A 24,547-nucleotide genomic window follows, 5' to 3' on the forward strand; every position below is an offset into this window, starting at 1 on the left:
GGACCAAGATAATAACAAAAGTAGAGAATACAGTGCTAAATACTTGTTAACCTTTATGTGCAGTCTGGGGTTTAGCAAAGTAACCTTCTCCAAAATTCTTTGAGTTAAATTACAAAATCAACACATTGTGGATTAACCAAGATATATGCTAAAAGCACTATTCTTCCTGGGCCAGAAGCAGGAAGAAAAAGCTGACAATTACCATTACAGAATTAATATCATTGGTAAGGTAATGTTAGCTATTGTTATTATTTTTAGGGTTTGCTAAGGGTCAAGTACTGTGCTAAGTGTTTTATATGTGTTGTCTCATTTAAGACCCATAACAACCCCGTGAGCTGGGTGTTGTTATTCACATTTTAATAGTGTAGAACTGGAATAGAGATTAGGTAACATGCCCAAGTTCACACAGTTAATAAGGTGCAGGGCATGGAGTTAAAGGAAGCTCCTTTGGATTCCACTATCTCTGTTCTTAACCATTTGTTCTACTGAGCAGCGGCAGTACATTTAGTACTGCCTAGTGTACTGTCCCCCCAAGACCCTGTGATTATACTGGGAAACTGGCTCCTCGGTATGGAAAAGTGTTACAAATGATTTCAAAGGAAAGGCATCACCGAATGCCTCTAGTTTTGATTCCATCCAAAATGTATTTATTGAGCAGTTTCTTGGGATTCCAGGTACATGGCACAGTACCTCACCTGAGCAAGTATAGTATTTTCTGCCCCTAAGAAGCTACGCAAAATTCAGATTATAATTTGACTTCCACTAGAGCATCTTACTAACCTAAAGATATTGATAGAATCCTCTTTTTGGCCAAAAAGAAGGGCAATTAGCAAGGAAATGCTACCCAAAGGGACCCCCTGTGTAGGACTGCCAGATAAAATATAGGATACACAGTTACATTTGATCTTCAGATAAACAATGAATACTGTTTTTTTATGTTTATTTATTTTGAGAGAGAGTGAGAGAACATGTTTGAGCAGGGGATGGGAGAGAGAGGGAGAGAGAATCCCAAGCAGTCTCCACACTCAGCAGGGAAACCGATGCAGGGCTTAATCCCACAACTATGAGATCATGACGTGAGCCCAAATCCAGAGATGGACGCTTGACTGAACTGTCCAGGCATCCCAAACAATGAATGTTTTTTATAGCATAATTGCATCTCAAGTATTGCACGGGATATACTTACACTAGAAAACTGTAATTCAAATGTAGTTGGGCATCCTATATTTTATCTAGCAACTGTACTGTAGGGAAACTGCCAGGTAAGAATTCCCTGGACATATTCTTTCAGGTCATAAAGGTCTCTCACAAATTTTAGTGGTGTGGCCAGAATTCAGTTGTAACTTAGGACAGAACTAAATCTAGTTAGGGAACGTTGCCTAGAAAAGGAAGGACAGATTGTCCTTAAAGTAAAGGTAGGCAAGTGAATTGACAGAAGGAGCTATTTCAGAATGCTGAGCCTAAGGCACATATCTCAGGCAGAGTCTATGCAGTGGGTCAGGAGGAAGACGCCTTACACAGAAGAGAGTGCTGGAGTTTCCCCTTCACTTCTGCAAGGATTCTGGCCAGTTCGGCATCCATATCCTATTTCATAATTCAGTGGTCAAAGCTTGGTCTCTCTTCTTCATGACAACAGCTAACAGATGCAAGGGTCAATGGGCAGCATTGCATCAAGCACAACACAATAATGGCAGGAAACAGCCAGTTGCCCTTTGTGAGTACTAAAGGCTTCTGTAGCCAGTGAGTTATCCTAAAACAATGGTTCTCATTTTTGGCATCAGTATCACCTGGAGGGTTCGAGAAAGTACAGATAGCTGGGCCCCATCCCCAGAGTTTCTGATTCAATAGGTCTGAGATAGGATAGATAATTTGTGTTTCTTTTTTTTAATGTTTATTTTTGAGATGGGAGGTGTAGAGCAGAGAGACAGGGAGACACAGAATGTGAAACAAGCTCCAGGCTTTGAGCTGTCAGTACAGAGCCCGATGCAGGGCTTGAACTCACAAACACAAGAGCATGACCTGAGCCGAAGTCTGACACTTAACCGAGGCACCCAGTCATTTGTATTTCTAACAAATTCTCAGGAGATGCTGCTAGTGCTGCTTGAGGGATCACATTTTGGGAACTGCTCTAAGGCAGTGCTTCTCGAGCTTTAATGTGCACCTGGGGATGTAATTTAAATGCAGAATCCTGGTAACTCACCAGGTCTGGGAAGCGGCCTGAGATTATACTTTTCCCACAAAGTTCAAGGAGATGTTACTAAGTTGCCAAGTTCCAAGGAAATGGTTCCCAAGCCCTGGTGCATGTTAGAAACACCCAGAGAACATCTAAAATTTCCATACTCCATTCAGAATTCTGTGGGTGTGATCTAGGCATGTTGAGCTAAAAGGACTATTTCTATTGCCATTTCCTCCTGGGTGACATACGTATTCTTGTGAGTGGAGTCACTGTTTCTCAAAACTAAGGCTGACAAGAAAGGTTAGTGTTAGCTCTGACTTCTGTAGATCAAGATAGAAGCTGTTGAGGAATTAACGTGTGGACGATCTGAAGAGATGGAACCTGATGTAGGCTTTTTCTCATCTGTAAACTGGGTACAATAATAGTGCTATATCATAGAATTTCATAAAGATTAAATGAGAGGATCCATGTTAAGTAGCCAGCATAGCACCAAGCACCTAAGTGCTCAGTTGTTACAATCCAACTACCCATCTGAGGTTTCTTATTTCTCAACATTTTAACTTCCCACATGGGTGCCACACCACATCTGAACTACTCTACTGGCAAGGGATTTGTGTGTTGTGGCCAGCTTTTAGTGGAAAGCTCTCCCTTCTAGTAAGTTCTCGTAGGTTCCAATAACCACTCCTAATTAAACCCCTTCAATTGCTAAAGCACAGCCCTTATCCCCCTTCCACATAGGACTCATTTAAACTTTTTTATTTTATTTTATTTTATTTTTTTTTATTTATTATTTTTGGGACAGAGAGAGACAGAGCATGAACGGGGGAGGGGCAGAGAGAGGGAGACACAGAATCGGAAACAGGCTCCAGGCTCCGAGCCATCAGCCCAGAGCCTGACGCGGGGCTCGAACTCACAGACCGCGAGATCGTGACCTGGCTGAAGTCGGACGCTTAACCGACTGCGCCACCCAGGCGCCCCTCATTTAAACTTTTAAAACCAATATTCCTTAGTTCTGTCATGGTTAACCATCCCCAGTTCATGTGTTTCCTACATTTCTCTCATTACATTGTTCGTAGTTTTTTTGTTTTGTTTTGTTTTGTTTTTTGCCATCTTGATTGTTAATTTTGCATACCCTCTGGTTTGTTTACATCTCAAGTCTCAAGGCAGTTTCTCTGGCTGTAGTCTCATTAGTGTAGAGCAGTGTGCTTCACCTTCCTGGGATGGCACCAATATTTTTGGTGGCTACATCACTCTGTTCCCTGTAATTGAGTTTGCTGTGGGTTAAATCTGGAGGCTTTCTTTTCTATTTCCTTGTGATATACCAGATCCTAGCTTGACCTTGTAAAGTTTTTCTTTTAATAACCAAAGTGTAAAATCTTACGCTCTTACACTTTAATATTTCACATTGTTAATTTGTCCCTTTCTTGGCCTGTTGAGATTTTTTTGAATCCTGATTCTGTCTCTAGTAAAATCATTCTCTTCCAGCTTTATGACATGCACATTTTTAATAAACACATTTTTATAGTTTTAGTAAAGTTAGTAATTGAAATGTTGGACAGATGGAGCCAAAAGGTGAGCTTTGCAGCAGGACACTAGACATGCTCTTCCAGGTTGATAAGTATTCTTTAATTAGCACCATTCAAGTGGTTACACACCCACCAACACTGATATTTCACCACTTAGCCCAGACATATTTAAGACCACATTAAATTCTTTGTTGTGGCTCAGATCTTTTATCTAGTATTTTCTGATATACTTAATCTTACAAAATAGGAAATACACATAGTCTGAAATGGTTTGTTCTTGAGAAGCCATGCTAACTTGCAGTAATGTTGCATCCTTATCATTCACTTTGTAATTATGCCCAGAATTAATATCAAGCTCACTAGTCTACAGCATCCAGAACTTACACTCTTCTCTAATATTAGAAAGACATATGCCAGTCTTCGGTATTTTCTATGGCTTACAATTTCTCAATAAAAATTGGGTGATTCAGGAGTCTCATTGGTAAATTTCACACTATCATGGAATAGAATTAATGTAGAGGTGAGACATTATTTATGGTTGATAGTTTTTTCATTTTATCTTTATTTCTCCTGGGTTTTAGCTTCTTGTCTTGAGGTTTCATCTTTTAATATTAATTTGTGCAACAAACAGTCCCAAAATTGACAAAACTCCTAGACTTAGAGGACAGAAAACTGGGCAATGAGGATTCATATTTGTTTCTTTTTCAAACTGTGATATAATTGACATTATAACATTATATTAGTTTCAGATGTACAATATGATTCAATATTTACGTAAGAGGATTCATGTTTGAGAGTCACACAGGGGATTTTAGTGGAAGCCACCCATCTCCCCCTTCCTCCCTACGCCAAGCTATTTAGAGATTTATACATAACATCAGTTTTCATCTCTGCCAGGCAGCAGTTTCATTCGTTATCAGCTATCTTGCTTCAGAAAGCCCAAATTGCCAAACATAAAACATCCTCTCAAATATTCAGAAGTTAGGTGATTAGGGTGGAATTTTATTTTTTCATTTTCCAAGTCAACAGATATCATTTTTAACATTAAGTTTGGTTATGATAACAAAGATATATACACTAGGCACCATAAAGCATGATAAGCATTTGCATTTTAGAGCAATAATTACCTTCAGTCCCTCTACTTTGATAAAAAGTGTTAGAATATGGGGATGCAAATGAGTTCTTGAAATTGCTATAAAAAGTTTTCTTTCCCTGCTTAAAGCCCCCTGATGAAGACAGTAGGCCTCCTAAATCTCATCAACATCTTTGTGCAAACACGTGTTTTCACAGACGTCAATGAAGGTGAGTCAGAGTTAATAGTTTTGACTTTCTTACCCCTTAATCAAGTACCCTGGTGAAATCTCTCACTGTGGGTTTGTTGTCTTTTTAATGCAAGAGGAGGTTTGGTGTGTTGTTTTGATTTTTAAAGGTATTATACAGTTGCTTAAATAAGCAAATAAAATTATCCCCCTAAATGATTGAAATTTGTTAGATTTATTTCTTTCTAAAGTTTGTACATTTACATTTATCATATACATATTTTAAATCCTTCACTATTTCACATGATTTCTATTACATAAAAGCCACTTAAATCCAACAGATTTTGTTGTTGTAAAACAACAAATTATCCCCAACTTATAAAAACACAGGAACAGTTATATTCATGAACATTACACAATAGGGAAAAGTACTCTATATATCACAGCGTCTATACATATCAGGTGACTCGCTTGTCTGTTTACATGGTTTAGGTTACTTCAACAACAAACAAGGTAATATTTATATACAACTATTTTAATAAAAAATAAAGCAATTGTAGAATGTAAACTTAATTTTCAAAATATTCTCTAAACACCTTAGCAATACCCACATAAATTACTGTTCCATTACAAAGATGACCACCATAAATGCCATAATTTTATAGGAGATGGCATTTCTTCAGTCTGGTGGGTGATAAGGAGGAACAGGTTTCCAGTACATAATTCAGTCTCACTAGCTTACTTAAGTCTGCTAATGCTGACAGTTGGACTACTGAAAAGGAGTAGGCTGCTATTTTGTCACTAATTACTTTCACAATTTGCAGGGAGATATGGCACCAGGGCTGCAATGAAACTGCAATGATTGGTGGAGAAAACTTTGAAGGCAAAGGAATGTTGCACATTGCCAAATAGTTTGAGTCACAGTAAATATAACCCAGTTACTAGTTGGAAAAGTCAAAACCTTGTTTTATATTAAAGGATATAAACTACCACCCTTCTGCCTGTCCTACAGTAATCAAGGCTGACAGTATTGGTTCTCCACTTGTGTAAATTTTTGTTCTAGAAATGGGCTCCTAAAACTTGAGGTAGAAGAGAATGCAGGGAGGCATTTAGGCCTTTACCCAACAGCTCTCATCTGACTGAGCAGAAATGCTAAGCAATAAGCTTAGTGTCCTTTGACCCTTCCCACAGAACTGAAACATTACCCATTTTCAGAAATCTGGGTGCAAAGGCAAAGATATCATCCATCCCTTGGTAGAGCTCAATGTGCCAACCTGTTTCTTGCAAAGGCAAAATATATGGTCTTGGCTTCAGTCACAGAATTTTTAAAATACCTTTGTCATATGTCATCCCCAGTGACTCAGTCATTCTCAGAGTTGATATCTTTCCTCAGCAGGGTCAACCCATTAGAAGAGCTGGATTCCTAAAGCTGGGGAATAGCACTGAAATCCAGGATGTGTTTGCTGCTCAGTAGAAGCCCAAGTGGAGTAGAAGGCCAGAAGAGAATCTCCTCTTTGCAGAGAGAATACATTATCACCCTCTGCAGTGCCCCAGTATTCAGGGGTCAGAGCAAGGAGCCTCAGACCTACAATACTGTCCTTAGCTGAGCTTTCTTGTTAGGACTCTCCTGAGAGTGTCTAAAGACTTATCTATGCAAGCTCACAGGGAAATGGTAACTGAAACCCCAAATTTCTCTCCATTGACCACCATTTTCAGGAATTGAAGTTAAAGTGCTTTTAATAACACTATTAGTGAGAATTTAGCTCTTACCCTGCAATGGGAAATATATTTTAGCTGGGTTCCTTCTCATCTCTATCTTCACTGTCACTGCTGATGGAAAAGTGCTTAACTGTTCAGCATACTTTAATCTGAACTTTCTTACCAGTACAGCTTGAAGGGGAATGTGGACAATTCACACCAATGTTCCTACAGTGTTTTGTTCCTTCTCCATTTGTGCTCCTTTCTTAAAGTAATGATCTCCAGAGCACGCAGCAATGCCACCCCAGAAAATTCAGCCTTCTGGAATGTCCCCATGCTACTGCGGGATGTTGGAGAGCTGCTACTTGTGAATTATAAGAAAGCCTTCAATTTGGTGGATGTGATATATATCCCCTCACATATTTGTTAAAAATGCAATACTTGTCAAAGTCAGACACGAGAGCTCAACTCCTCCCTAGCCCTTAGAAAACATTCCTGTGATGCAGTTTCCACCCCCTTAATTCATCACCTCTTCTACACTCTTGCCCTTTGTGTCTTAAGTTTGTATAACTTAAAACATTCACTATGTGTACATGTGTGCAAGCGAATGTACACATGTGAGAGGCCCAGATATGTGAAACTTTCCCCTTACACACCTAAGGGGACAGTAAACTGGTTATGAATCTCTCAGGAGCGGAGGACTGACCACATATATGTCTATCCTAAATGGAAGTCAACCAGCTCACACACTCCTCCCCCAAAGCCCCCTGACTTCAATTTGGTCTAATTAGTCTTGTTCCTATAACTAAAAAAGTATCCTAATGACATTAAAAAATCAATGTGCATATATACTCTGATACAGTGTATATTACTGTCCATGCCAAATGGTTACTTGGCTTTATAACCTACATGGCTTTATATTAAAAGTCCAAACAGTTCAAATGATTAAGGCCCAAAATGAAACTTTATTTTTGCTACTCCTTTAGTATATGCTTTCTGAATCAAATGAATGTTTTTGCAATTCACTATAATTTTTAGAAAGAAATACACTCTTGCAGAACAAAGACCCTGCTGATCAGTCAGAGTGAATTCACTGCACGTCAAGAACAAATTAGGAAATATGATATATTTGCAAAAAGTTTGAGACTGTAGAATTAATTAAAAAAACTCCAATGTAACTACCAACAGCAGCCTAGAGCTAAAGATTAGTCTTTCATTCCATAACTCCAATTCTCTGAATCAGATACAAAGAATAGGAGACAGTATGTTTAAAAATATACTGTACTCAACCACTCACTCAAACACACTCAGTTGCTGCTTTAAATATACCAAACATGCTGAATAATACACATTTAATCTATTATCTATTTACACACTGTGAGATAAGCAGTAAGCTCAAATAACTAAGGCCAGTGGCTCTTTGGGGAGAGGCAGGAAGAGACCTAAGTATAAAAATATTAAATAAAGATTTAACCTAGTCCATAGCCTGCCCTAAAATTCTTTCACTTGTGACACTAGATGCTAATTTGTACAACTGCAAACCTAGAATATAGTACCTGATCTTGGGAAGCCCTGATATACTTTAGCAATGTAATATTCTTTAAAGTAAAGAGGGTAAGGAGGTGGTGCAAGAAGGGTGGTTCCATCTACTGTAAAATAGACACAGGCACAAAAATGATACTGTGGGCACTTATTTAATTCTTCTGAAAGCTCTATTTGTCTGGACTAATTACAACAATAAAGAACGTGTGCTTTAAAGCACCACATTTTGTAATAAGCCCAAAATTGTCAGTTTGATTTTATGGTTAAGTACTCAGAATACCGAAGTTGTTAAGACTGTATAGGATGCCTATTTTTTTTCTTTCTGTAGATCTCAAGTTATAATGAGCTACTTCCTTAGTATTGTACACAGTACACTGAAAGAGTTTCACGAAGTTAGTTCAGGGTCATTTTCGCCCTGGTGGTTCAAAGATCAAAGATGGAATTTTCTAACATAAAGTCTTATTAAAAAGCTAATCAAAATATCATTTAAGTTTAATAAAACAGTATCACTATATATACTTTCAATAACTGCATTATATAATCAATCCTATGAGGTTTTTACTTGCTTTTCATATCATACTGGTTATTAAAAATAAATTTGATATACATACACCATATACTGATATACAGTCTACACATTGATACATATACATATATATATATACAACTATAAATACCCACAATACAACATTGGCAGGTGACAGAAAGCATTTCTTTTGATGTCTGACAAACTATCTATATGAATATTCTCCAAAAGCCTGCAATACTACAGATACACACATAAATTACAAAGAACAAGCCAAGGACATTTAAGGAAATTGTATATACAATTACTTAACTTGCAATATTTTCTTGCTGTTACATTCAAGCCAACAAACTATCATGCAGATTCAAGTATTTACTGACATTCTCTCTGTGAAGATATTCTCTTTGCATGCAAAGGGGCATTATGTCCTAAGCAGAATGCTGCACACTTGTTTTTGGATACTATAGGTACAAAAGGAGAATGGCAATGGCTTTGGACTTCAGTTTCCCTTTAAAAGTGAGACATTGAAAAGGAATCTGAGAGGAAAAGCAATGACAAAGCACCTCCCTGTCACTTGTTGGGATTATTTTGTGGTGAACTACTGACCTTTAAAGTCCTCCAAGTGACTTGACAGTATAAAATGTCAAAAGGCTGATGGAGATATCTGTTGACCTGAAGCAGACTAGTGGCCTGACCTGGCCTAGGAGAAGAGACAGCCAGAAAGCTTTGGGGCAAGGTAGACCCAGAAGCTCATCTGCCTACAAAGCTGACTGATCTTTTTTTCTTGTCAGAGTAACTTCGATGTTGAGAAAAGCAGATGCTATTTAAACCCAAAGTCACACTATTAATCATTAACTAAATTCTACTTTTAACAATTTTTAGGATACCACTTTGGTTCTTTGTTTAACAGTATTAATTTTACAACTGGAAAAAAATGTCATTTGAAAAGTAAAGATATTGTTCGCTGCTGAAATTAAGGAAGGTGGCTACCAATGTGCTGTAAACTTGACCAGGTCCCTAAGAGCTAAAGTAAAGAAATTTGGACCTACAAGACTAAGAAACTCCCTGTGAAATCTGGCTTAAAAAAGCTTAACTAGGGGGCGACTGGCTGGCTTAGTCGGTGGAGTGTGCTACTCTTGATCTTGGGATCGTGAGTTCGAGCCCCACATTGGGTGTAGATATTACTCAGAAATAAAATCTAAAAAAAAAGAAGGCTTTATTGATGACTACACGGTAAATGCCAAAGGAATTAAAATTCCAATGACAACTAACTATATCCAAGAAAGTCTTGCTAGTAAGACAATAGAGAAACTTCTTAAAGGTCAATTTTCTTCCCATTGTCTATGATTAGGAGTAAAGGCAGAGAAACGGTACAACTCATAGCCAAATCAGGCCCCGCCTTACTTAAGAAAAGCTTCTCAAGCTTTTTATATCAGAGGGAGTAGCAGGCAAGGGCCAGCAGAAAACTCTACAACTTTGTGTTTAGGCAGCAAAGGGCCTCCTTTACTGCTGGTTATATAAATTCTTCTCCAGCCTCAGATGTTCTGTGGTTTGGCCACAGGGTGAAATACAAACTCAAGAGACCACCTATAGCTTGGCCTTAGAAAGCCAGCCAATTCTGCTTTTACAGAATGAATTCTCTCAATCACTTCTGACTGAGGACAGAAATCCTCATCTTCTGAATTAGGATAACAGAAGTATAGACGTTCTTGTACAGTTGCTTTCTACCTTCTTTACCGAAGAGCAATAGGAACTACAGTTCTACCAGAGGACTCTAACATGTTGGTTTTACTTGAGATTAATTAAAATACATGGAAGTATTGCTTGGTTTAACTAGGCATTGCTAAGAGTTACCAAAATGTTTCTAAAAAGCACACTTCAAACAATGGCTATGGCATGGCAATAAAATGAGGACTCTGCATGCTAGTAATTAAGTTTTGATTGCTAACAAGGGATTTCTGAGACCTCCTGTGAAAGTCAACATGTGAGGTGGGGAAACAAACCCCAAAACACTCAAAGATTTTATACACAGACCACTTCTATGGTCAATTTGCAACAAGACTACCATCAAGATGTTTTGATGACTATCAAGACTTTCTATATAAAAAATAATATTACATGTATTTATGTGAAGGAGAATAATAATTTATCACATGGAGAGAAATCCCAAGGCTCCTGATGCTAAGGTATGGGTGACGAGTGGGGATGGGAAGAGGGGGAGTACCTTTAGAAGGTAAGGAGGAGGTGAGGCAGCAGGCTTGGAATAGCTGTGAAAGGAAATGTCTTCAATTTCTTCTGACTTGATACTATAGGAAAGAAATGATCACAAAGGAAAATGTGGTTGGCTATGGGCAAGACTCTTAGAATCTAGTTGAATCAGGGGCCATTTCCTCCTATTACTGGATAAACTCTTGGTCTGCTAGGTGCACTGACAACAGACAGAGGTATTCTCAACCCATCCCGGGAAGATGGGCAACATCATGCCAAAGCAATCTGGGATTCTGGCTCAAAGAAAAACCTTCTGCAGTTGTTTTTAAAAGAGAAACTGCAAACACAGCTTCAAAGTGTCCTTCTCACCCATTTATCTATTAGCATATCCAGAAATTCCTGTAGCTAACATTAGTGAGTTGTATAATAGGAATAATGCTGTAATGGTGCTGATTCTAACTGAGCATGTTAGAACTACTCTAAATGTCAGAAATACTGTAGCATGGTACCATTTCATGTCTATTATATACTGTAAGTAAAATACATAGAGACATTCTATATACACAGACACAGTCACACTGTTGACAAACACATTCAAGCCAATCAGGGATGTTTATTTTTCTTTAGTTACTGAAGCTCAGAGATGACATGGCTAGGTATTTCTCTCTTGCTTGGTATAAATATATTATACAGAAAACAAACACACTAATTATTCAGATTCAAGGAAGAAAGATGATTCCTCCTTTGTGCAAATCTTGGATTTGGTCAGAAGCTACAAAAATGAATCAGGTGCACGGGGCCATGTCGTAATTACCTTGTTTTTCGGTTTTGACACACAAATTTAGTCAATGTCTTTACATAAACAAGATAGACGGTTAGGGTGAGTTTTTCAAAGGTATGGCAAAAACTTCTCACAAAGCAAGCAACTACAACCTTAGAGAAGGGTTTCTCTCTTTTGGGCAGTAGCAAATATGGGCATTTATATAGGTAAAGTAAATGTTATTACTAATCTTATAATTAAGATTATAATTACTTAATCTTATAATTAAGTGCTGGTACATCAGAACAATATACTACTAGAAACCACCATGGTTTAATAGCAGATTTTCTCTAATTCACTGGAACCATGCTATTCCTGCAGAGTCCCTGTTTCTTTGGTCATAGTGCCTTTAATAAACTGAGTAGAACTAGAGCAAATTGTGTGGGAGGTAAAAGAGTATTCAAAGTGATTCCATTAGTTCAGAAGTCATGGAGATTATAGTTTTAAGGATCACAAACATTCAAGGTTTCAAAATCAGAAAGTTCTAACTCAGGGCTCAATTTTCACTTTTTCTTCCACTACACGAGGATATGTTGTCACCCTAAATTTCAAAGGGACCAGCAGTGGAACAAATTCGTGACTGTAACTATTCTGAATAGATAGAAAGTACTGACTTAAAATTAGGTACTTTTTTTAGGAGAAAGTTCAGTAGCAGCAGAATGAACTGGCTATCAAAGAGATCATGAGATAAGAATAAACTAACTTTGCATATACAACCAGTAGATTCCTCAGTTTTCCAGCCACAATTCATTTAGATATTATTACTTTCAGATTTATTTTAAAGAATCACATTGTTGAACAACTGCAGCTACTGTTTCCTCTTAATTTGTTTTGTTAAAAACAAAAGGGGTTCCATTTCAACATTATTTTTTTTAAGAAGACCCCAATATTTTTACAACCAGGAGATAACACCATGCTTATATATATATATATATATATATATATATATACACATATATGTGTGTGTGTGTGTGTGTGTGTGTGTGTGTGTATGAACGTAATTCCTGAATGGCAGAGTACTGATAGACAGAGATGATTCTGGATTCCTAGCCTAGACCTTGAAGTGAGGTAACAATTTCCTGCACACCAGCCACATGCCTACTACTGCAGCTCCCCAAGAGTCGATTATTGCCACCACCCTTTAAGAAACAAAATGAACTTGGTGTCATTTTTTCACAACCTTCAATGGCAAAAAGATTCCACTTCCTATTTCCTTCTTTGGCTGAAATGAAATCAACACTTCAAGGAAGCTAATGCACTTCTTTAGTTCTCCAGTCCTCCCATCTTGTTAACACCCCCTTTTCTATGCTTCCAGCAGGGTCAGAACTCAACAATAAGTGCAAAGATATATGCATACCTGCATCACAGTGGACCATCTTGCTTCCCAGAATTGTAATTCTTAATTGAATTTCTGCCAGTGCTCAATTCCACCTCTGTGACTGAGCAACATTTCACATATAAAGGCTTATATTAACCCTGGCTAGAATTTACTCAACTACCAAGTTTGTCCAGTTAAATGTTTCACAATGATTTACATTTTTTAACCTTAGAAAAGTGTAATAGCTGATTTGACAATACATAAAACAACTGAGCAGAGTGAAAACAAGAAAAAATAAAGAAAAAGTGACACATAATTCATTCTGAAATCATGATCCCCCTCCCCTTCACAAAAAAAGGTGCATTAGTCATCAAGTAGCAAAAATCATCAAAGCAAAGTAATCAAGAGCAAAGAGACAATCAGTACAGAAACTAACAAAACTATACAATAGAAAAGGTTACTAATGCACCATTTAGTCACAAACTTTTTAAAAATATATTCACGGGTTTACCAGAAAGATCTTGAAAAACTCTATTTTGCTCCATGACCAGTACCTCCTGGTCACAGATCGATTCTAAGTAACTTTTTGCTTAATGCTTGGTGTTTCAGGTCGGTGATCTTTCCTCTCTGACACATTACGCTTGACCTTGGCTGTGACTGGAGATGAATCTGGGTTCAGTGAAGGACTTGAATGTGACTTCTTCAGTCCTGCAGCCTCAATTTCATTGTTACTCAGGAGCTCCTTGCCTCCTCCTTTTAGAATGCTGACATAAATTTCATAACGGGTTTTCTGGAAGGAAAGTCAGAGAAGAATAGTGGTCAGTACACTATTCATAAATGCATAGCAGAATCATGCTTCCTGAACACAGGCAGAAGAATGGTGTAAACTGGAGGAGCTATAACCTCTGGTTTTGGGGAAGTGGATGGCTCCTATGGCTCAGTGGTATAGTCACTTGAACTTCCCTCACGTGACCTAGGCCTTCACTTCAGTCTAGCTCGGATATGGTTGTTTACTCTCTTCCCTACTCCCTGAAATTCTACAAAGATTCAACTTGAGGAATCTGTCAATGGTGAATCCAGTCTCTGGTTTCCTACATGACAACAATACTGTAGAAGCTGCTCTGGGTTTCCTGCCATTGCTTTTATGTTAGGATCACGAATTTCTCAGAGCACTATGGTTTCTCACAAACTTCAAATTACTTTCTGATGTTTTTCTCAATTGTACACATTTTTTTTCATCAACTATTTCTTGAGTATCTATGATGATTTAAACAGCTCCTAGATTCTCCTAACTCTGTGTATCTTTGTCTCGAAATAACTGAAGTGAACATTGCAGAGATTTTTTTTTCTCTAACCCTAATTGGTGCTTTTTTGGTTTGATCTGGGTCTATAAACTATAGAACTGTATACTATACTATGTACTACATATATATATATATGCATATATGTATGCAAATTACAGACAGGTCTCAGATTCTTGATTTGATGGATTCTAGTCAAAATAAGACTTTCACCATACTGCTTTGACACACGAATGATTTATAAGAAAGCCCAAAGTGTTCTAGTTCTTTTGTTTTTACATTTAAAAAAAAATGTTTATTTACTTTTGAGAGAGAGACAGAGCACGAGTCGGGGAGGGGCAGAGAGAGAGGGAGACATAGAATCTGAAGCAGGCTCCAGGCTCCCAGCTGTCAGCTCAGGGCCCAACGTAGGGCTCAAACTCATGAGCTGTGAGATCAGGACCTGAGCTGAAGTTGGACGCTTAATCGACTGAGCCACCCAGGCACCCCTAAAGTGTTCTATTTCTAAACAAGATGACATTTCAGTTATAAATTGTCCCAACAAATGCAGGCAAATTCTGTTATGATTGTCAGTCTTTTAAGGGTTTTCCTGATCAGACTGAGATTATGTACATCTTAGTTTTAAGTTAATAATTATGAAGTTGAAGCTACTTGAGGTCACTCTTTTAAACTGTTTTTGTTCAAGAGTGGGAAATAGCTTCTAGTAATTAAGCTTGCTCTGGGTTTGGTCAGTATCTATGTGGGGATGCCAAGCTTTGCTTGATGGTGATAATGTAGTTTATATGGAGTGCTCACATGCTAATTTCAGGTCATTAATACAATAACAATATAAAATTGGTACATTATTATCCCTGTTTTACAATAAAGGAGATAGAGGCAGAGAGAAGTCTAAAGTCAGAGTTTTCAAAGAAGTAAAGCTGGGATTTGACGTCAAGAAATCTGACTCCAATCCACCAATAATGAAGCAACAGAAAGAGAAATAAAGAAACTGATCCCATTCACAACTGTACCAAGAACCATAAAATACCTAGGAATAAACCTAACCAAAGATATAAAAGACCTGCATGTGAAAACTATAGAAGCTTATGAAGGAAAATGAAGATACAAAGAAATGGAAAAACATTCCATGCTCATGGACTGGAAGAATAAATATTGTTAAAATGTCAATACTACCCAAAGCAATCTACACATTCAATGCAATCCCAATCAAAATTGCACCAGCATTCTCCTCAAAGTTAGCACAAACTATCCTAAAATTTGTATGAAACCACAAAAGACCCTGAATAACCACAGTAATATTGAAGAAGAAAACCAAAGTGGGAGGCATCACAATCCCAGACTTTAGCATCTACTATAAAGCTGTAATCATCAAGAGAGTATGGTATTGGCACAAAAACAGACACATAGACCAATGGAATAGAATGGAGAACCCAGGATTGGCCAACAATCTTTGACAAAGCAGGAGAGAATATCCAATGGAAAAAAGACAGTCTCTTTTTTTTTTTTTTTTAAATTTTTTTTTTCAACGTTTATTTATTTTTGGGACAGAGAGAGACAGAGCATGAATGGGGGAGGGGCAGAGAGAGAGGGAGACACAGAATCGAAAACAGGCTCCAGGCTCCGAGCCATCAGCCCAGAGCCTGATGTGGGGCTCGAACTCCCGGGCCGTGAGATCGTGACCTGGCTGAAGTCGGACGCTTAACCGACTGTGCCACCCAGGCGCCCCAAAGACAGTCTCTTTAACAAATGGTGCTGGGAGAACTGGACAGCAACATGCAGAAGAATGAAACTAGACCATTTTCTTACACCATACACAAAAATAAATTCAAAATGGATGAAGGACTTGAATGTGAGAGAGGAAACCCTCAAAACCCTAGAGGAGAAAGCAGGAAAAAACCTCCTTGACCTCAGACACAGCAATTTCTTACTTGACACATTTCCAAAGACAAGGGTATTAAAAGCAAAAATGAACTATTGGGACCTCATCAAGATAAAGGGCTTCTGCACTACAAAGGAAACAATCAACAAAACTAAAAGGCAACCGATGGAATGGGAAAAGATATTTGCAAATGACATCTCAGATAAAGGGCTAGTATCCAAAATCTATAAAGAACTCACCAAACTCCACACCTGAAAAACAAATAATCCAGTGAAGAAAAGGGCAGAAGACATGAATAGACACTTCTCCAAAGAAGACATCCAGATGGCCAACAGACACATGAAAAGATGCTCAATGTCACTCTTCATCAGGGAAATACAAATCAAAACCACACTGAGATAACACCTCACGCTGGTCAGAGTGGCTAAAATGACCAAATCAGTAGACTATAGATGCTGGTGAGGATGTAGAGAAGCGGGAACCCTCTTGCACTGTTGGTGGGAATGCAAACTGGTGCAGCCACTCTGGAAAACAGTGTGGAGATTCCTCAAAAAATTAAAAATAGAACTACCTTATTACCCAGCAATAGCACTGCTAGGAATTTACCCAAGGGATACAGGAGTGCTGATGCATAGGGGCACATGTACCCTAATATTTATAGCAGCACTTTCAACAATAGCCAAATTATGGAAAGAGCCTAAATGCCCATCAGCTGACGAATGGATAAAGCAGATGTGGTTTATATGTACAATGGAATACTACTTGGCAATGAGAAAGAATGAAATCTGGCCATTTGCAGCAACGTGGATGAAACTGGAGGGTATTATGCTAAGTGAAATAAGCCAGGCAGAGAAAGACAGATACCATATGTTTCACTCATATGTGGATCCTGAGAAACTTAACAGAAGACCATGGGGGAGGGGAAGGGGGAAAAAAAGTTACAGAGAGGGAGGAGGAAAACCATAAGAGACTCTAAATACTGAGAACAAACTGAGGGTTGATGGGGGAAGGGGAAAGTGGGTGATGGGCATTGAGGAGGGATGAGTACTGGGTGGGATGAGTACTGGGTGTTGTATGGAAACCAATTTGACAATAAATTATATTTAATTAAAAAAAAAGAAATCTGAATCCAGAACCCATTGTCTTAAGAATATATTTTCTCTCTGGATATGAAAAAAAAAAAAAAATATATATATATATATATATTTTTTTTTAGGATGACTAGTCTGACAGAGGCTGTTGGTGTAACCAATTTAAAGGCATTTTCAACCTCCTCTACTCCTATGTTCCTCCCACTACAAAGGTAACTCCCACTAAAAAACATGAATGCTTTCCCAGCCCCATGTGCAGCTAAGATGGATCCTGTGATAGTCTTGCCAATGAGATGTAAAGAGAAGTCTAATGGGGAGCTTCTGGGAAAGTGATCTGGCTTTCTCATAAAGAGGCCAGGCTTTAGGTGCAAGCTCCCTTTTCTCTTATCTCTTCCTTGACATGCATGTGATTGCTATAATGGTACCTTGTACACTGGGGCAGCAGGCATGAAGACAAAAGGACCACATGCTAACTTGAGGAAAAATGGAAAGAAACAGCCTGGGTTCTTGATGATACAATGAGCTGGATCCAACTCCATGATTCCCTACCACCTCTGAATATCTTGTTAAGTATGAATAATAAATATCCTTAGGGTTTAAGCCATTAAGGCATTGTCAAATGCAGCTAAAAGCATTACCGATACACATTCTAATCTTAATAGAGTAACAAAGTAAATGAATAAAATACGAATAAAATACTAAGCTTCTCTGAAAGCTACAAAAAGGCTTAGTAAGGGCATTTGTAATAAAAATGTCATCAGTATTACACATCAGTCTGTGCATCAGTGAAATTGGGGGATTAACCAGACATCTAAAGGGCATACTAGATCAAAGGGCATACAATCAAAATATTAAAACTCTGTTGACTAGTAATAAATTTACACTTAAAAAAACCCAGTTTCCTTTTGATCAAGAATATTCCAGTCATGTTTACATGGTTCCAGTGGATGAACCTGTTCATGATAATTCCAGTAAAGTACCCTTGGACTGATTTATTTGGGGGAAGAGATCAGTCTGTGAACGAAGCTTAGCAAAGGAATTCCTTTGTGTTATATTCTATCACAGCTTCACAAATGGATCGAACCCATGAATCCAGTGGCCGAAAAAGAGATGCATGTCAAATACTGAGAACACTGGTGGGGAGAGGGCTGAGTCCTGCATAAGTGAATCGTGACTGGTGGGGACAGCGGGGCAACAGGCGTGAGCATCCCCCCCCCCCCCCCCAGCATGGGAAAACCGAAGGTCCGGCGCCCGGCGCCCCGCTCCCTGCCATGCAGGGACGCTGGCTGCCACCAATGTTCAGTTTAGAGTGCTGTGTGAATGAGGAGAGCCACCTCTAGATACAGGAGGCTAGGATTTCATCAGCTCTTTGATTAGAACACCAAAAGGCGGGCACTTCTATGGCTGTCACGCCATTCCTGCTGACCAGTTCAAGCATGTACGAAACAGAGGACTCGCGTGTTCGCGGTAAATGAGGTATGATCAAGGCGCCTTCTTCAGGAATTAGGCAGTTCGTGAGATATGAACTGTTTTAGTCTGTCCAGGTATTGTGCGTAAAGTTCTATGTCATTGTGTCCAGCCCCTTCCACCCAGAGGGGCTCCACGGCTCGGGGACGGCGCTCGTAAATGGCCAGGCTGTGGGAGAAGAGTTTTAATACTTTGATTGTCTGGTTGGTCTAACACAGAGCCTAGCTGACTTTCCTTCTATGAAGACCTCCTTGTAGGGCTTTTTTAAAGTACTTGTACATATTCGCAATTGCATTGTGCATAGATTCTTAATGGGTAGTTTTCTTTTGTCAGGCTACAAGACAAACTGCGGACCCCTCATTTGTAATGTAAATGATTGAATACATTTTGTTAATGTTTTTATTCCTATGCTTTGCTATTAAAATTTTGTTATAACATTTCCAAGACAAAAAAAAAAAAGAATCACAAGTTTATGCTTTTAAGAATTTATGTAATTAAAACTTCACTAAACTAATCTTTTCAGTTTAGGAGTTACTTGGGTTTTGACACTGGAGCTGCACCGAGTAAGCCTCAGAAACAGAAGACACTTAAAAATTGCTACACTGATCATCTTGGTTGGGGGTTTGGGTTTGGGAGTTCCTTGGTTTTATTTTCATTTTTCTTTTCAAATTTAAAAGCCTTAAATGCACTGTAAGGCTCAGATTGTTGTACAGCAGGATTGTGAATGATTGCCAGTCTTTGTACCGTGGTGTGGAGACAGCATGGTGGTTGGCCATGGAATAAAGGAAGCATGGATCAGAAAAAAATAAAGAAATAAAAAAAATAAAGGGCATACTAGTTCTAATGTCCTATTCATTCTAAAAATTTATTATTTTAATCTTTTCCTAACTTCTTGGTGGCAAGATTAAAGTACAGGAAAGTACTCCCAATATGAACAACCTTTAGTAAAACGATCTAAAGGCAGTTTGAAAATAGATTCAGAAAACCAGTAGAAGGCATATTATTTCATGAAGCTGGGGTATTTACCTTAAAAAAATTTTTTTTAGCATTTATTTATTTTTGAGAGACAGACTGAGATAGAGCACAAGAGGGGGAGGGCCGGAGTGGGGGGGGGGGCGGGCACAGAGTCCGAAGCAGGCTCCAGGCTCTGAGCTGTCAGCACAGGGCCTGATATGGGGCTTGAACCCATGGACTGCGAGATCATGACCTGAGCCAAAGTCGAATGCTTAAACAACTGAGCCACCCAGATGCCCCAGTTTCATGAAGCTGGGGGATTTATGCAATAAAAGGAGTATGAAAGACAAATTTTTGAGATGACCTGAAAGGGGACAAAAGGAGAGAAGATGACAGGATCAATTTTCTACTAGTCTTTGAAGGAACTGATACTACTAGGAAAATTCACCTGAAAAATAAATGAAGGAAAAACCATTTCAAACACTCATGCTACAGCTCAACCTGCAAAGCTATTGTCCCAAATAAATTACATCAATGTGTCAGTCAACAAATAAAAAGAATAGCACTGGTGAAAAACAAAGACAAAGCAAAAGCTAAGGATGAAAGAGGATTGGAAAATAAGTGTTCAGTTGTTGTTAAGAGAAATAAGGAAAAGAAGGTGATGTGTATTTATAAACTTCCAAACGGCTGTGCTTGGTTTCAGGTTAAAAGGATTTACAGGGACAGAAGCTACTAAACCCAGTGATGCAGCTTTGTTTTGTAGCATTCTCTAACACCAAACCAAATTGTCTTCAAAATATTTTAGAAAACATCTATCTTAGAACTATTTGTGAGTATTGGTTTCAGCCATATTCTTCTGAGATTACAGATTCATTCAAATATGTAAATCTCTATCTATCTAGATTGGGGCTAACAAAAAAGATTGTCTCTGAGTAGAGAAACACAGCTCTGCATGAAGCCCTAAAGAGCAATGGGAATGAAAGTAACTTTAACAGTCTCGGGGAGGAGTTAAGATGGCAGAGAAGCAGGGGGACCCTGGGAGTTCCTTGTTCCTTAAACACAGTTGTATTGAGGTCAGATAACTTGGAACACCCAGGAAAAGGATCTGCAGACTGGAAGAAGGATCTCCACAGTTGAGGGCGACAGCGTGGCAGGTGAGAGGTATGTAGAAGTGAACTGGGGGAGAGAAAACGGTGGTGTTGCAGAGGGGGAAGGAACTCTTTCCCTGGAGAGACAAAGGAAAAGAAAAAAAGAGGGTTGAAAGAGTGTGGTGTCAGGTTTGCACAAGAGGAAAACCTTTTTGGACCACAGACTGGGGTGCAAGAAGCACTAAGTGTTGCAGGTTTATTTGCAAACAACATCTGGAGCTCAAACTCAAGAGGTTTTGGAAGTGCACAACTTCCTCTGGAGCAGATCTGTGGTGCATGCTCCTGAGGAGAAGGCAGCTGGTCCTGGAGTGCTTAGTATGGTGTAGGAATCTACGGACACCCTGGGAGACAACATTCCCCTTCCTGGAGTACTTTTGGAAGACGGTATATTGCCTCTCCAAAGACAAAAGACCCTGTGGGCATAAGCACAAGGCCTTTCATTGGCAGGGGACAGAGGCACACCCAGAGGGCATATAATCTTTTTGCTGCTTTTAGCAGTGCTGTAGGTTCTGTGCACTGCGCAGGTGTGGGACCGTTTTTCTGGGACAAGGACATCAAACACAGTGTGGAGAGGCTCTACTTCAGAGAAGGGGAGCTGATCTGCCTGGTGCCAGACTTTGGGTTTTATATCCCAGCCACGAGTCAAAGAAAAAACACAGGAGAGTTGTGGCAGAGGGCAAGCTGACTGCCCTTGCAGTCTGTGAGGGCTGCCTAAATAGTGGGAGGTGTGAGAACTCCTGCCTCAGGATGAGAGAGTCCAAGGGACCATTTTCTGCTCAACACGAATATGGTGGGACTTCAGAGAGCAGCATAGTGGCCCCCAGTGTAGTCTGGACCCCCTTACACCAAACCCAACCCCCCTGTGCCTGGTAACGGCTTATAACTGGGACAGGACTGACTCTGAGCCAATGCAGTGAGCCTCTGCTCCAGAAGACCACCATAGGTAGCACCCTGTATACTAAAAATCGAGTCCTTCAAAAGGACATCTGCAGTTCTGGTGGAATTAGGACCAGATTTATTCTTTTTTTTTTTCTTTCTTCTTTTATTCTTTTGGAATCAGGCTCAAAGTTTCTTGTTTGTTTGTTTGTTTTCATTTACTTTCATTTCTCTCTCTCTTTTTTTGATGAGGGTTCTTTTTTTTCTTTTTTCTTCTTTTTTTCCCACCTTTCTTTTTCTCTGGATCAGCCTTATAGTTTTCTTATTCTCTGGTTTGTGTGTGTGTGTGTGTGTGTGTGTGTGTGTGTGTGTGTGTGTTGGTGTTGTTCTCTTTCCTTTTCTCTTATTTTAGGGTCAGGCTTTTTTTCCACTATTTTTTCCAGTGTCATGTTAACAAACAAATCAAATCATACCTAGGTAAAGGTCCGAACACTCCACACTGCAAACAAGGAGGATCTCTGCAGAGGACAGACCACTGGGAAAGAGCAGCCAAAACACAACAGCAGAGTGCACACAGCATACACCAGAAACATTCTGAAGTGCCAGGCCCTGGAGAGTATATGGACCCTTTAATATAGCATTAATCTCAGGTGCAGGAAACATAACAAGCTTTTAAAACATGGCAAAGATAGGTAATTAACCAAAATGACAACACAGAGTAATTCTCCCCAAAAGAAAGGTAAAGAAGAAATCACAGTCAAGGATGTGCTTAAAACAGATATAAGCAATATATCTGTTTCTAAAAAGAAAAATTCTTGCTGCAGAGATCAAAGACCTAAAATTAGTCAGGATGAAATTCAAAAAATGCTATAACGGAGATGCAGAAAAAGGTCAACACCACCACATATCATAGTGAAACTTGCAAAATACAAAGATAAAGAGAGAATTCTGAAAGCATTTAGAGACAAAAGTCCTTACCTACAAGCATAGACACATAAGGTTAGCAGCATACCTGTCCACTGAAACTTGGCAGGCCAGAAAGGAGTGGGAGGAAATATTCAGTGTGCTGAATGGGAAAAATATGCAGCCAAGAATTCTTTATCCAGAAAGGCTGTCATTCAGAATAGAAGAGATAGAGTTTCACAACCAAAAAGTAAAGGGGTTCTTGATCACTAAACCAGCCCTGCAAGAAATTTTAAGGGGGACTTTTGAGTGGAGAAAACAAAACAAAACAAACAAATAAACAAACAAACACCAAAAGAAAAGAGGAAGACAAAGCAACAAAGGCCACAAAGAATGAGACCACATCACCAGAAACACCAACTCTACAGGTAAAACAAAGGCACTATATACATATCTTTCATTAATCACTATGAATGTAAATAACTAAATGCTCCAATCAAAAGATACAGGGTATCAGAATGGATAAAAACACAGATCTGGGGCATTTGGATGGCTCAGTTGGTTAATTGTCTGACTTCTACACAGGTTGTGATCTCATGGTTTATAAGCTCAAGTCCCATGTTGGGCTCTGCGCTGATGGAGTGGAGCCTGCTTGGGATTCTCTCTCTCTCTCTCTCTCTCTCTCTGTCCCTCTCCAACTTGCATTCTCTCTCAAAATAAATAAATAAATTTCAACCCTCTCCTAAAGTATCAGAGACTCATTTTGGGCCAAAAGAAACATGTAGATTTAAAGTGAGGGGATGGAGGGGCGCCTGGGTGGCGCAGTCGGTTAAGCGTCCGACTTCAGCCAGGTCACGATCTCGCGGTCCGTGGGTTCGAGCCCCGCGTCAGGCTCTGGGCTGATGGCTCAGAGCCTGGAGCCTGTTTCCGATTCTGTGTCTCCCTCTCTCTCTGCCCCTCCCCCGTTCATGCTCTGTCTCTCTCTGTCCCAAAAATAAATAAAACGTTGAAAAAAAAAATTAAAAAAAAAAAATAAAGTGAGGGGATGGAGAACCACCTATCATGCTGATGGATGTCAACAGAAAGCTGGAGTAGTCATACTTACATCAGACAAACTAGATTTTGAAACAAGGACTGTGACGAGAGAGGAAGTGGGTATTATTCATAATTAAGGGGTCTATACATCAAGAGAATCTAATGACTGTAAATATTTATGCCCCCAATCCAAATATATAAATCAATTAATCACAAATATAAAGAAACTCATTGATAAAAATACTGTAATAGTAGGGGACTTTAATAGCTAACAGTAATGGACAGATCATCTAAGCAGAAAATCAACAAGGAAACAATGGGTTTGAAAAACACACTGTATCAGACAGATCTAACAGATATATTCAGAACGTTTCATCCTAAAGCAGCAGAACACACATTCTTCTTGAGTACGCATGGAACATTCTCCAGAATAGACTGCATGCTGGGTCACAACTCAGTCCTCAACAAAAAGATTGAGATCATACCATATCTATTTTTGCATCGCAACAGTATGAAACTTGAGATCAACCACAAGAAAAAACTTGGAAAGCCCTCAAATATGTGGAGGTTAACGAACATCCTATTGAAGAATGAAAAGGGTTCACCCAGAAATTAAAGGAAAAAAAAACATGGAAGCCAATGAAAATGAAAACATGACAGAACAAAACCTTTGGGATGCAGCAAAGGCAGTCCTAAGAGTAAAGTACATTGCAATTCAGGCCTATCTCAAGAAGCAAGAAAGGTCCCAAAGACACAACCTAACCTTACCCCTAGAGGGGCTAGAAAAGGAGCAGCAAATAAAGCCTAAATCCAACAGAAG

The 24,547-nt window shown here is 39.1% G+C and overlaps 1 protein-coding gene across 18 annotated transcripts in view; it reads right to left on the bottom strand.

Annotated features, from left to right (window-relative positions):
• Positions 1 to 4,683: 4,683 nt before the first annotated feature.
• The window catches only part of PSD3 (pleckstrin and Sec7 domain containing 3), an 810,275-nt gene continuing 790,411 nt past the window's right edge, over positions 4,684 to 24,547 (bottom strand). For 17 of the 18 annotated variants that reach the window (XM_086703516.1, XM_086703515.1, XM_086703517.1 and 14 more), the window contains one exon: positions 4,684 to 13,863. In XM_086703516.1, coding sequence (XP_086559642.1) covers positions 13,648 to 13,863 — 216 coding nt within the window. In that variant the 3' untranslated portion in view covers positions 4,684 to 13,647. The remainder of the gene's footprint in view (positions 13,864 to 24,547) is intronic. The other variant, XM_086703520.1, reaches the window with a different exon arrangement.

The sequence above is a fragment of the Puma concolor genome, chromosome B1 (assembly GCF_028749965.1).
Source record: "Puma concolor isolate L17-30 chromosome B1, mPumCon1.1.hap2, whole genome shotgun sequence".
NCBI lineage: Eukaryota > Metazoa > Chordata > Mammalia > Carnivora > Felidae > Puma > Puma concolor.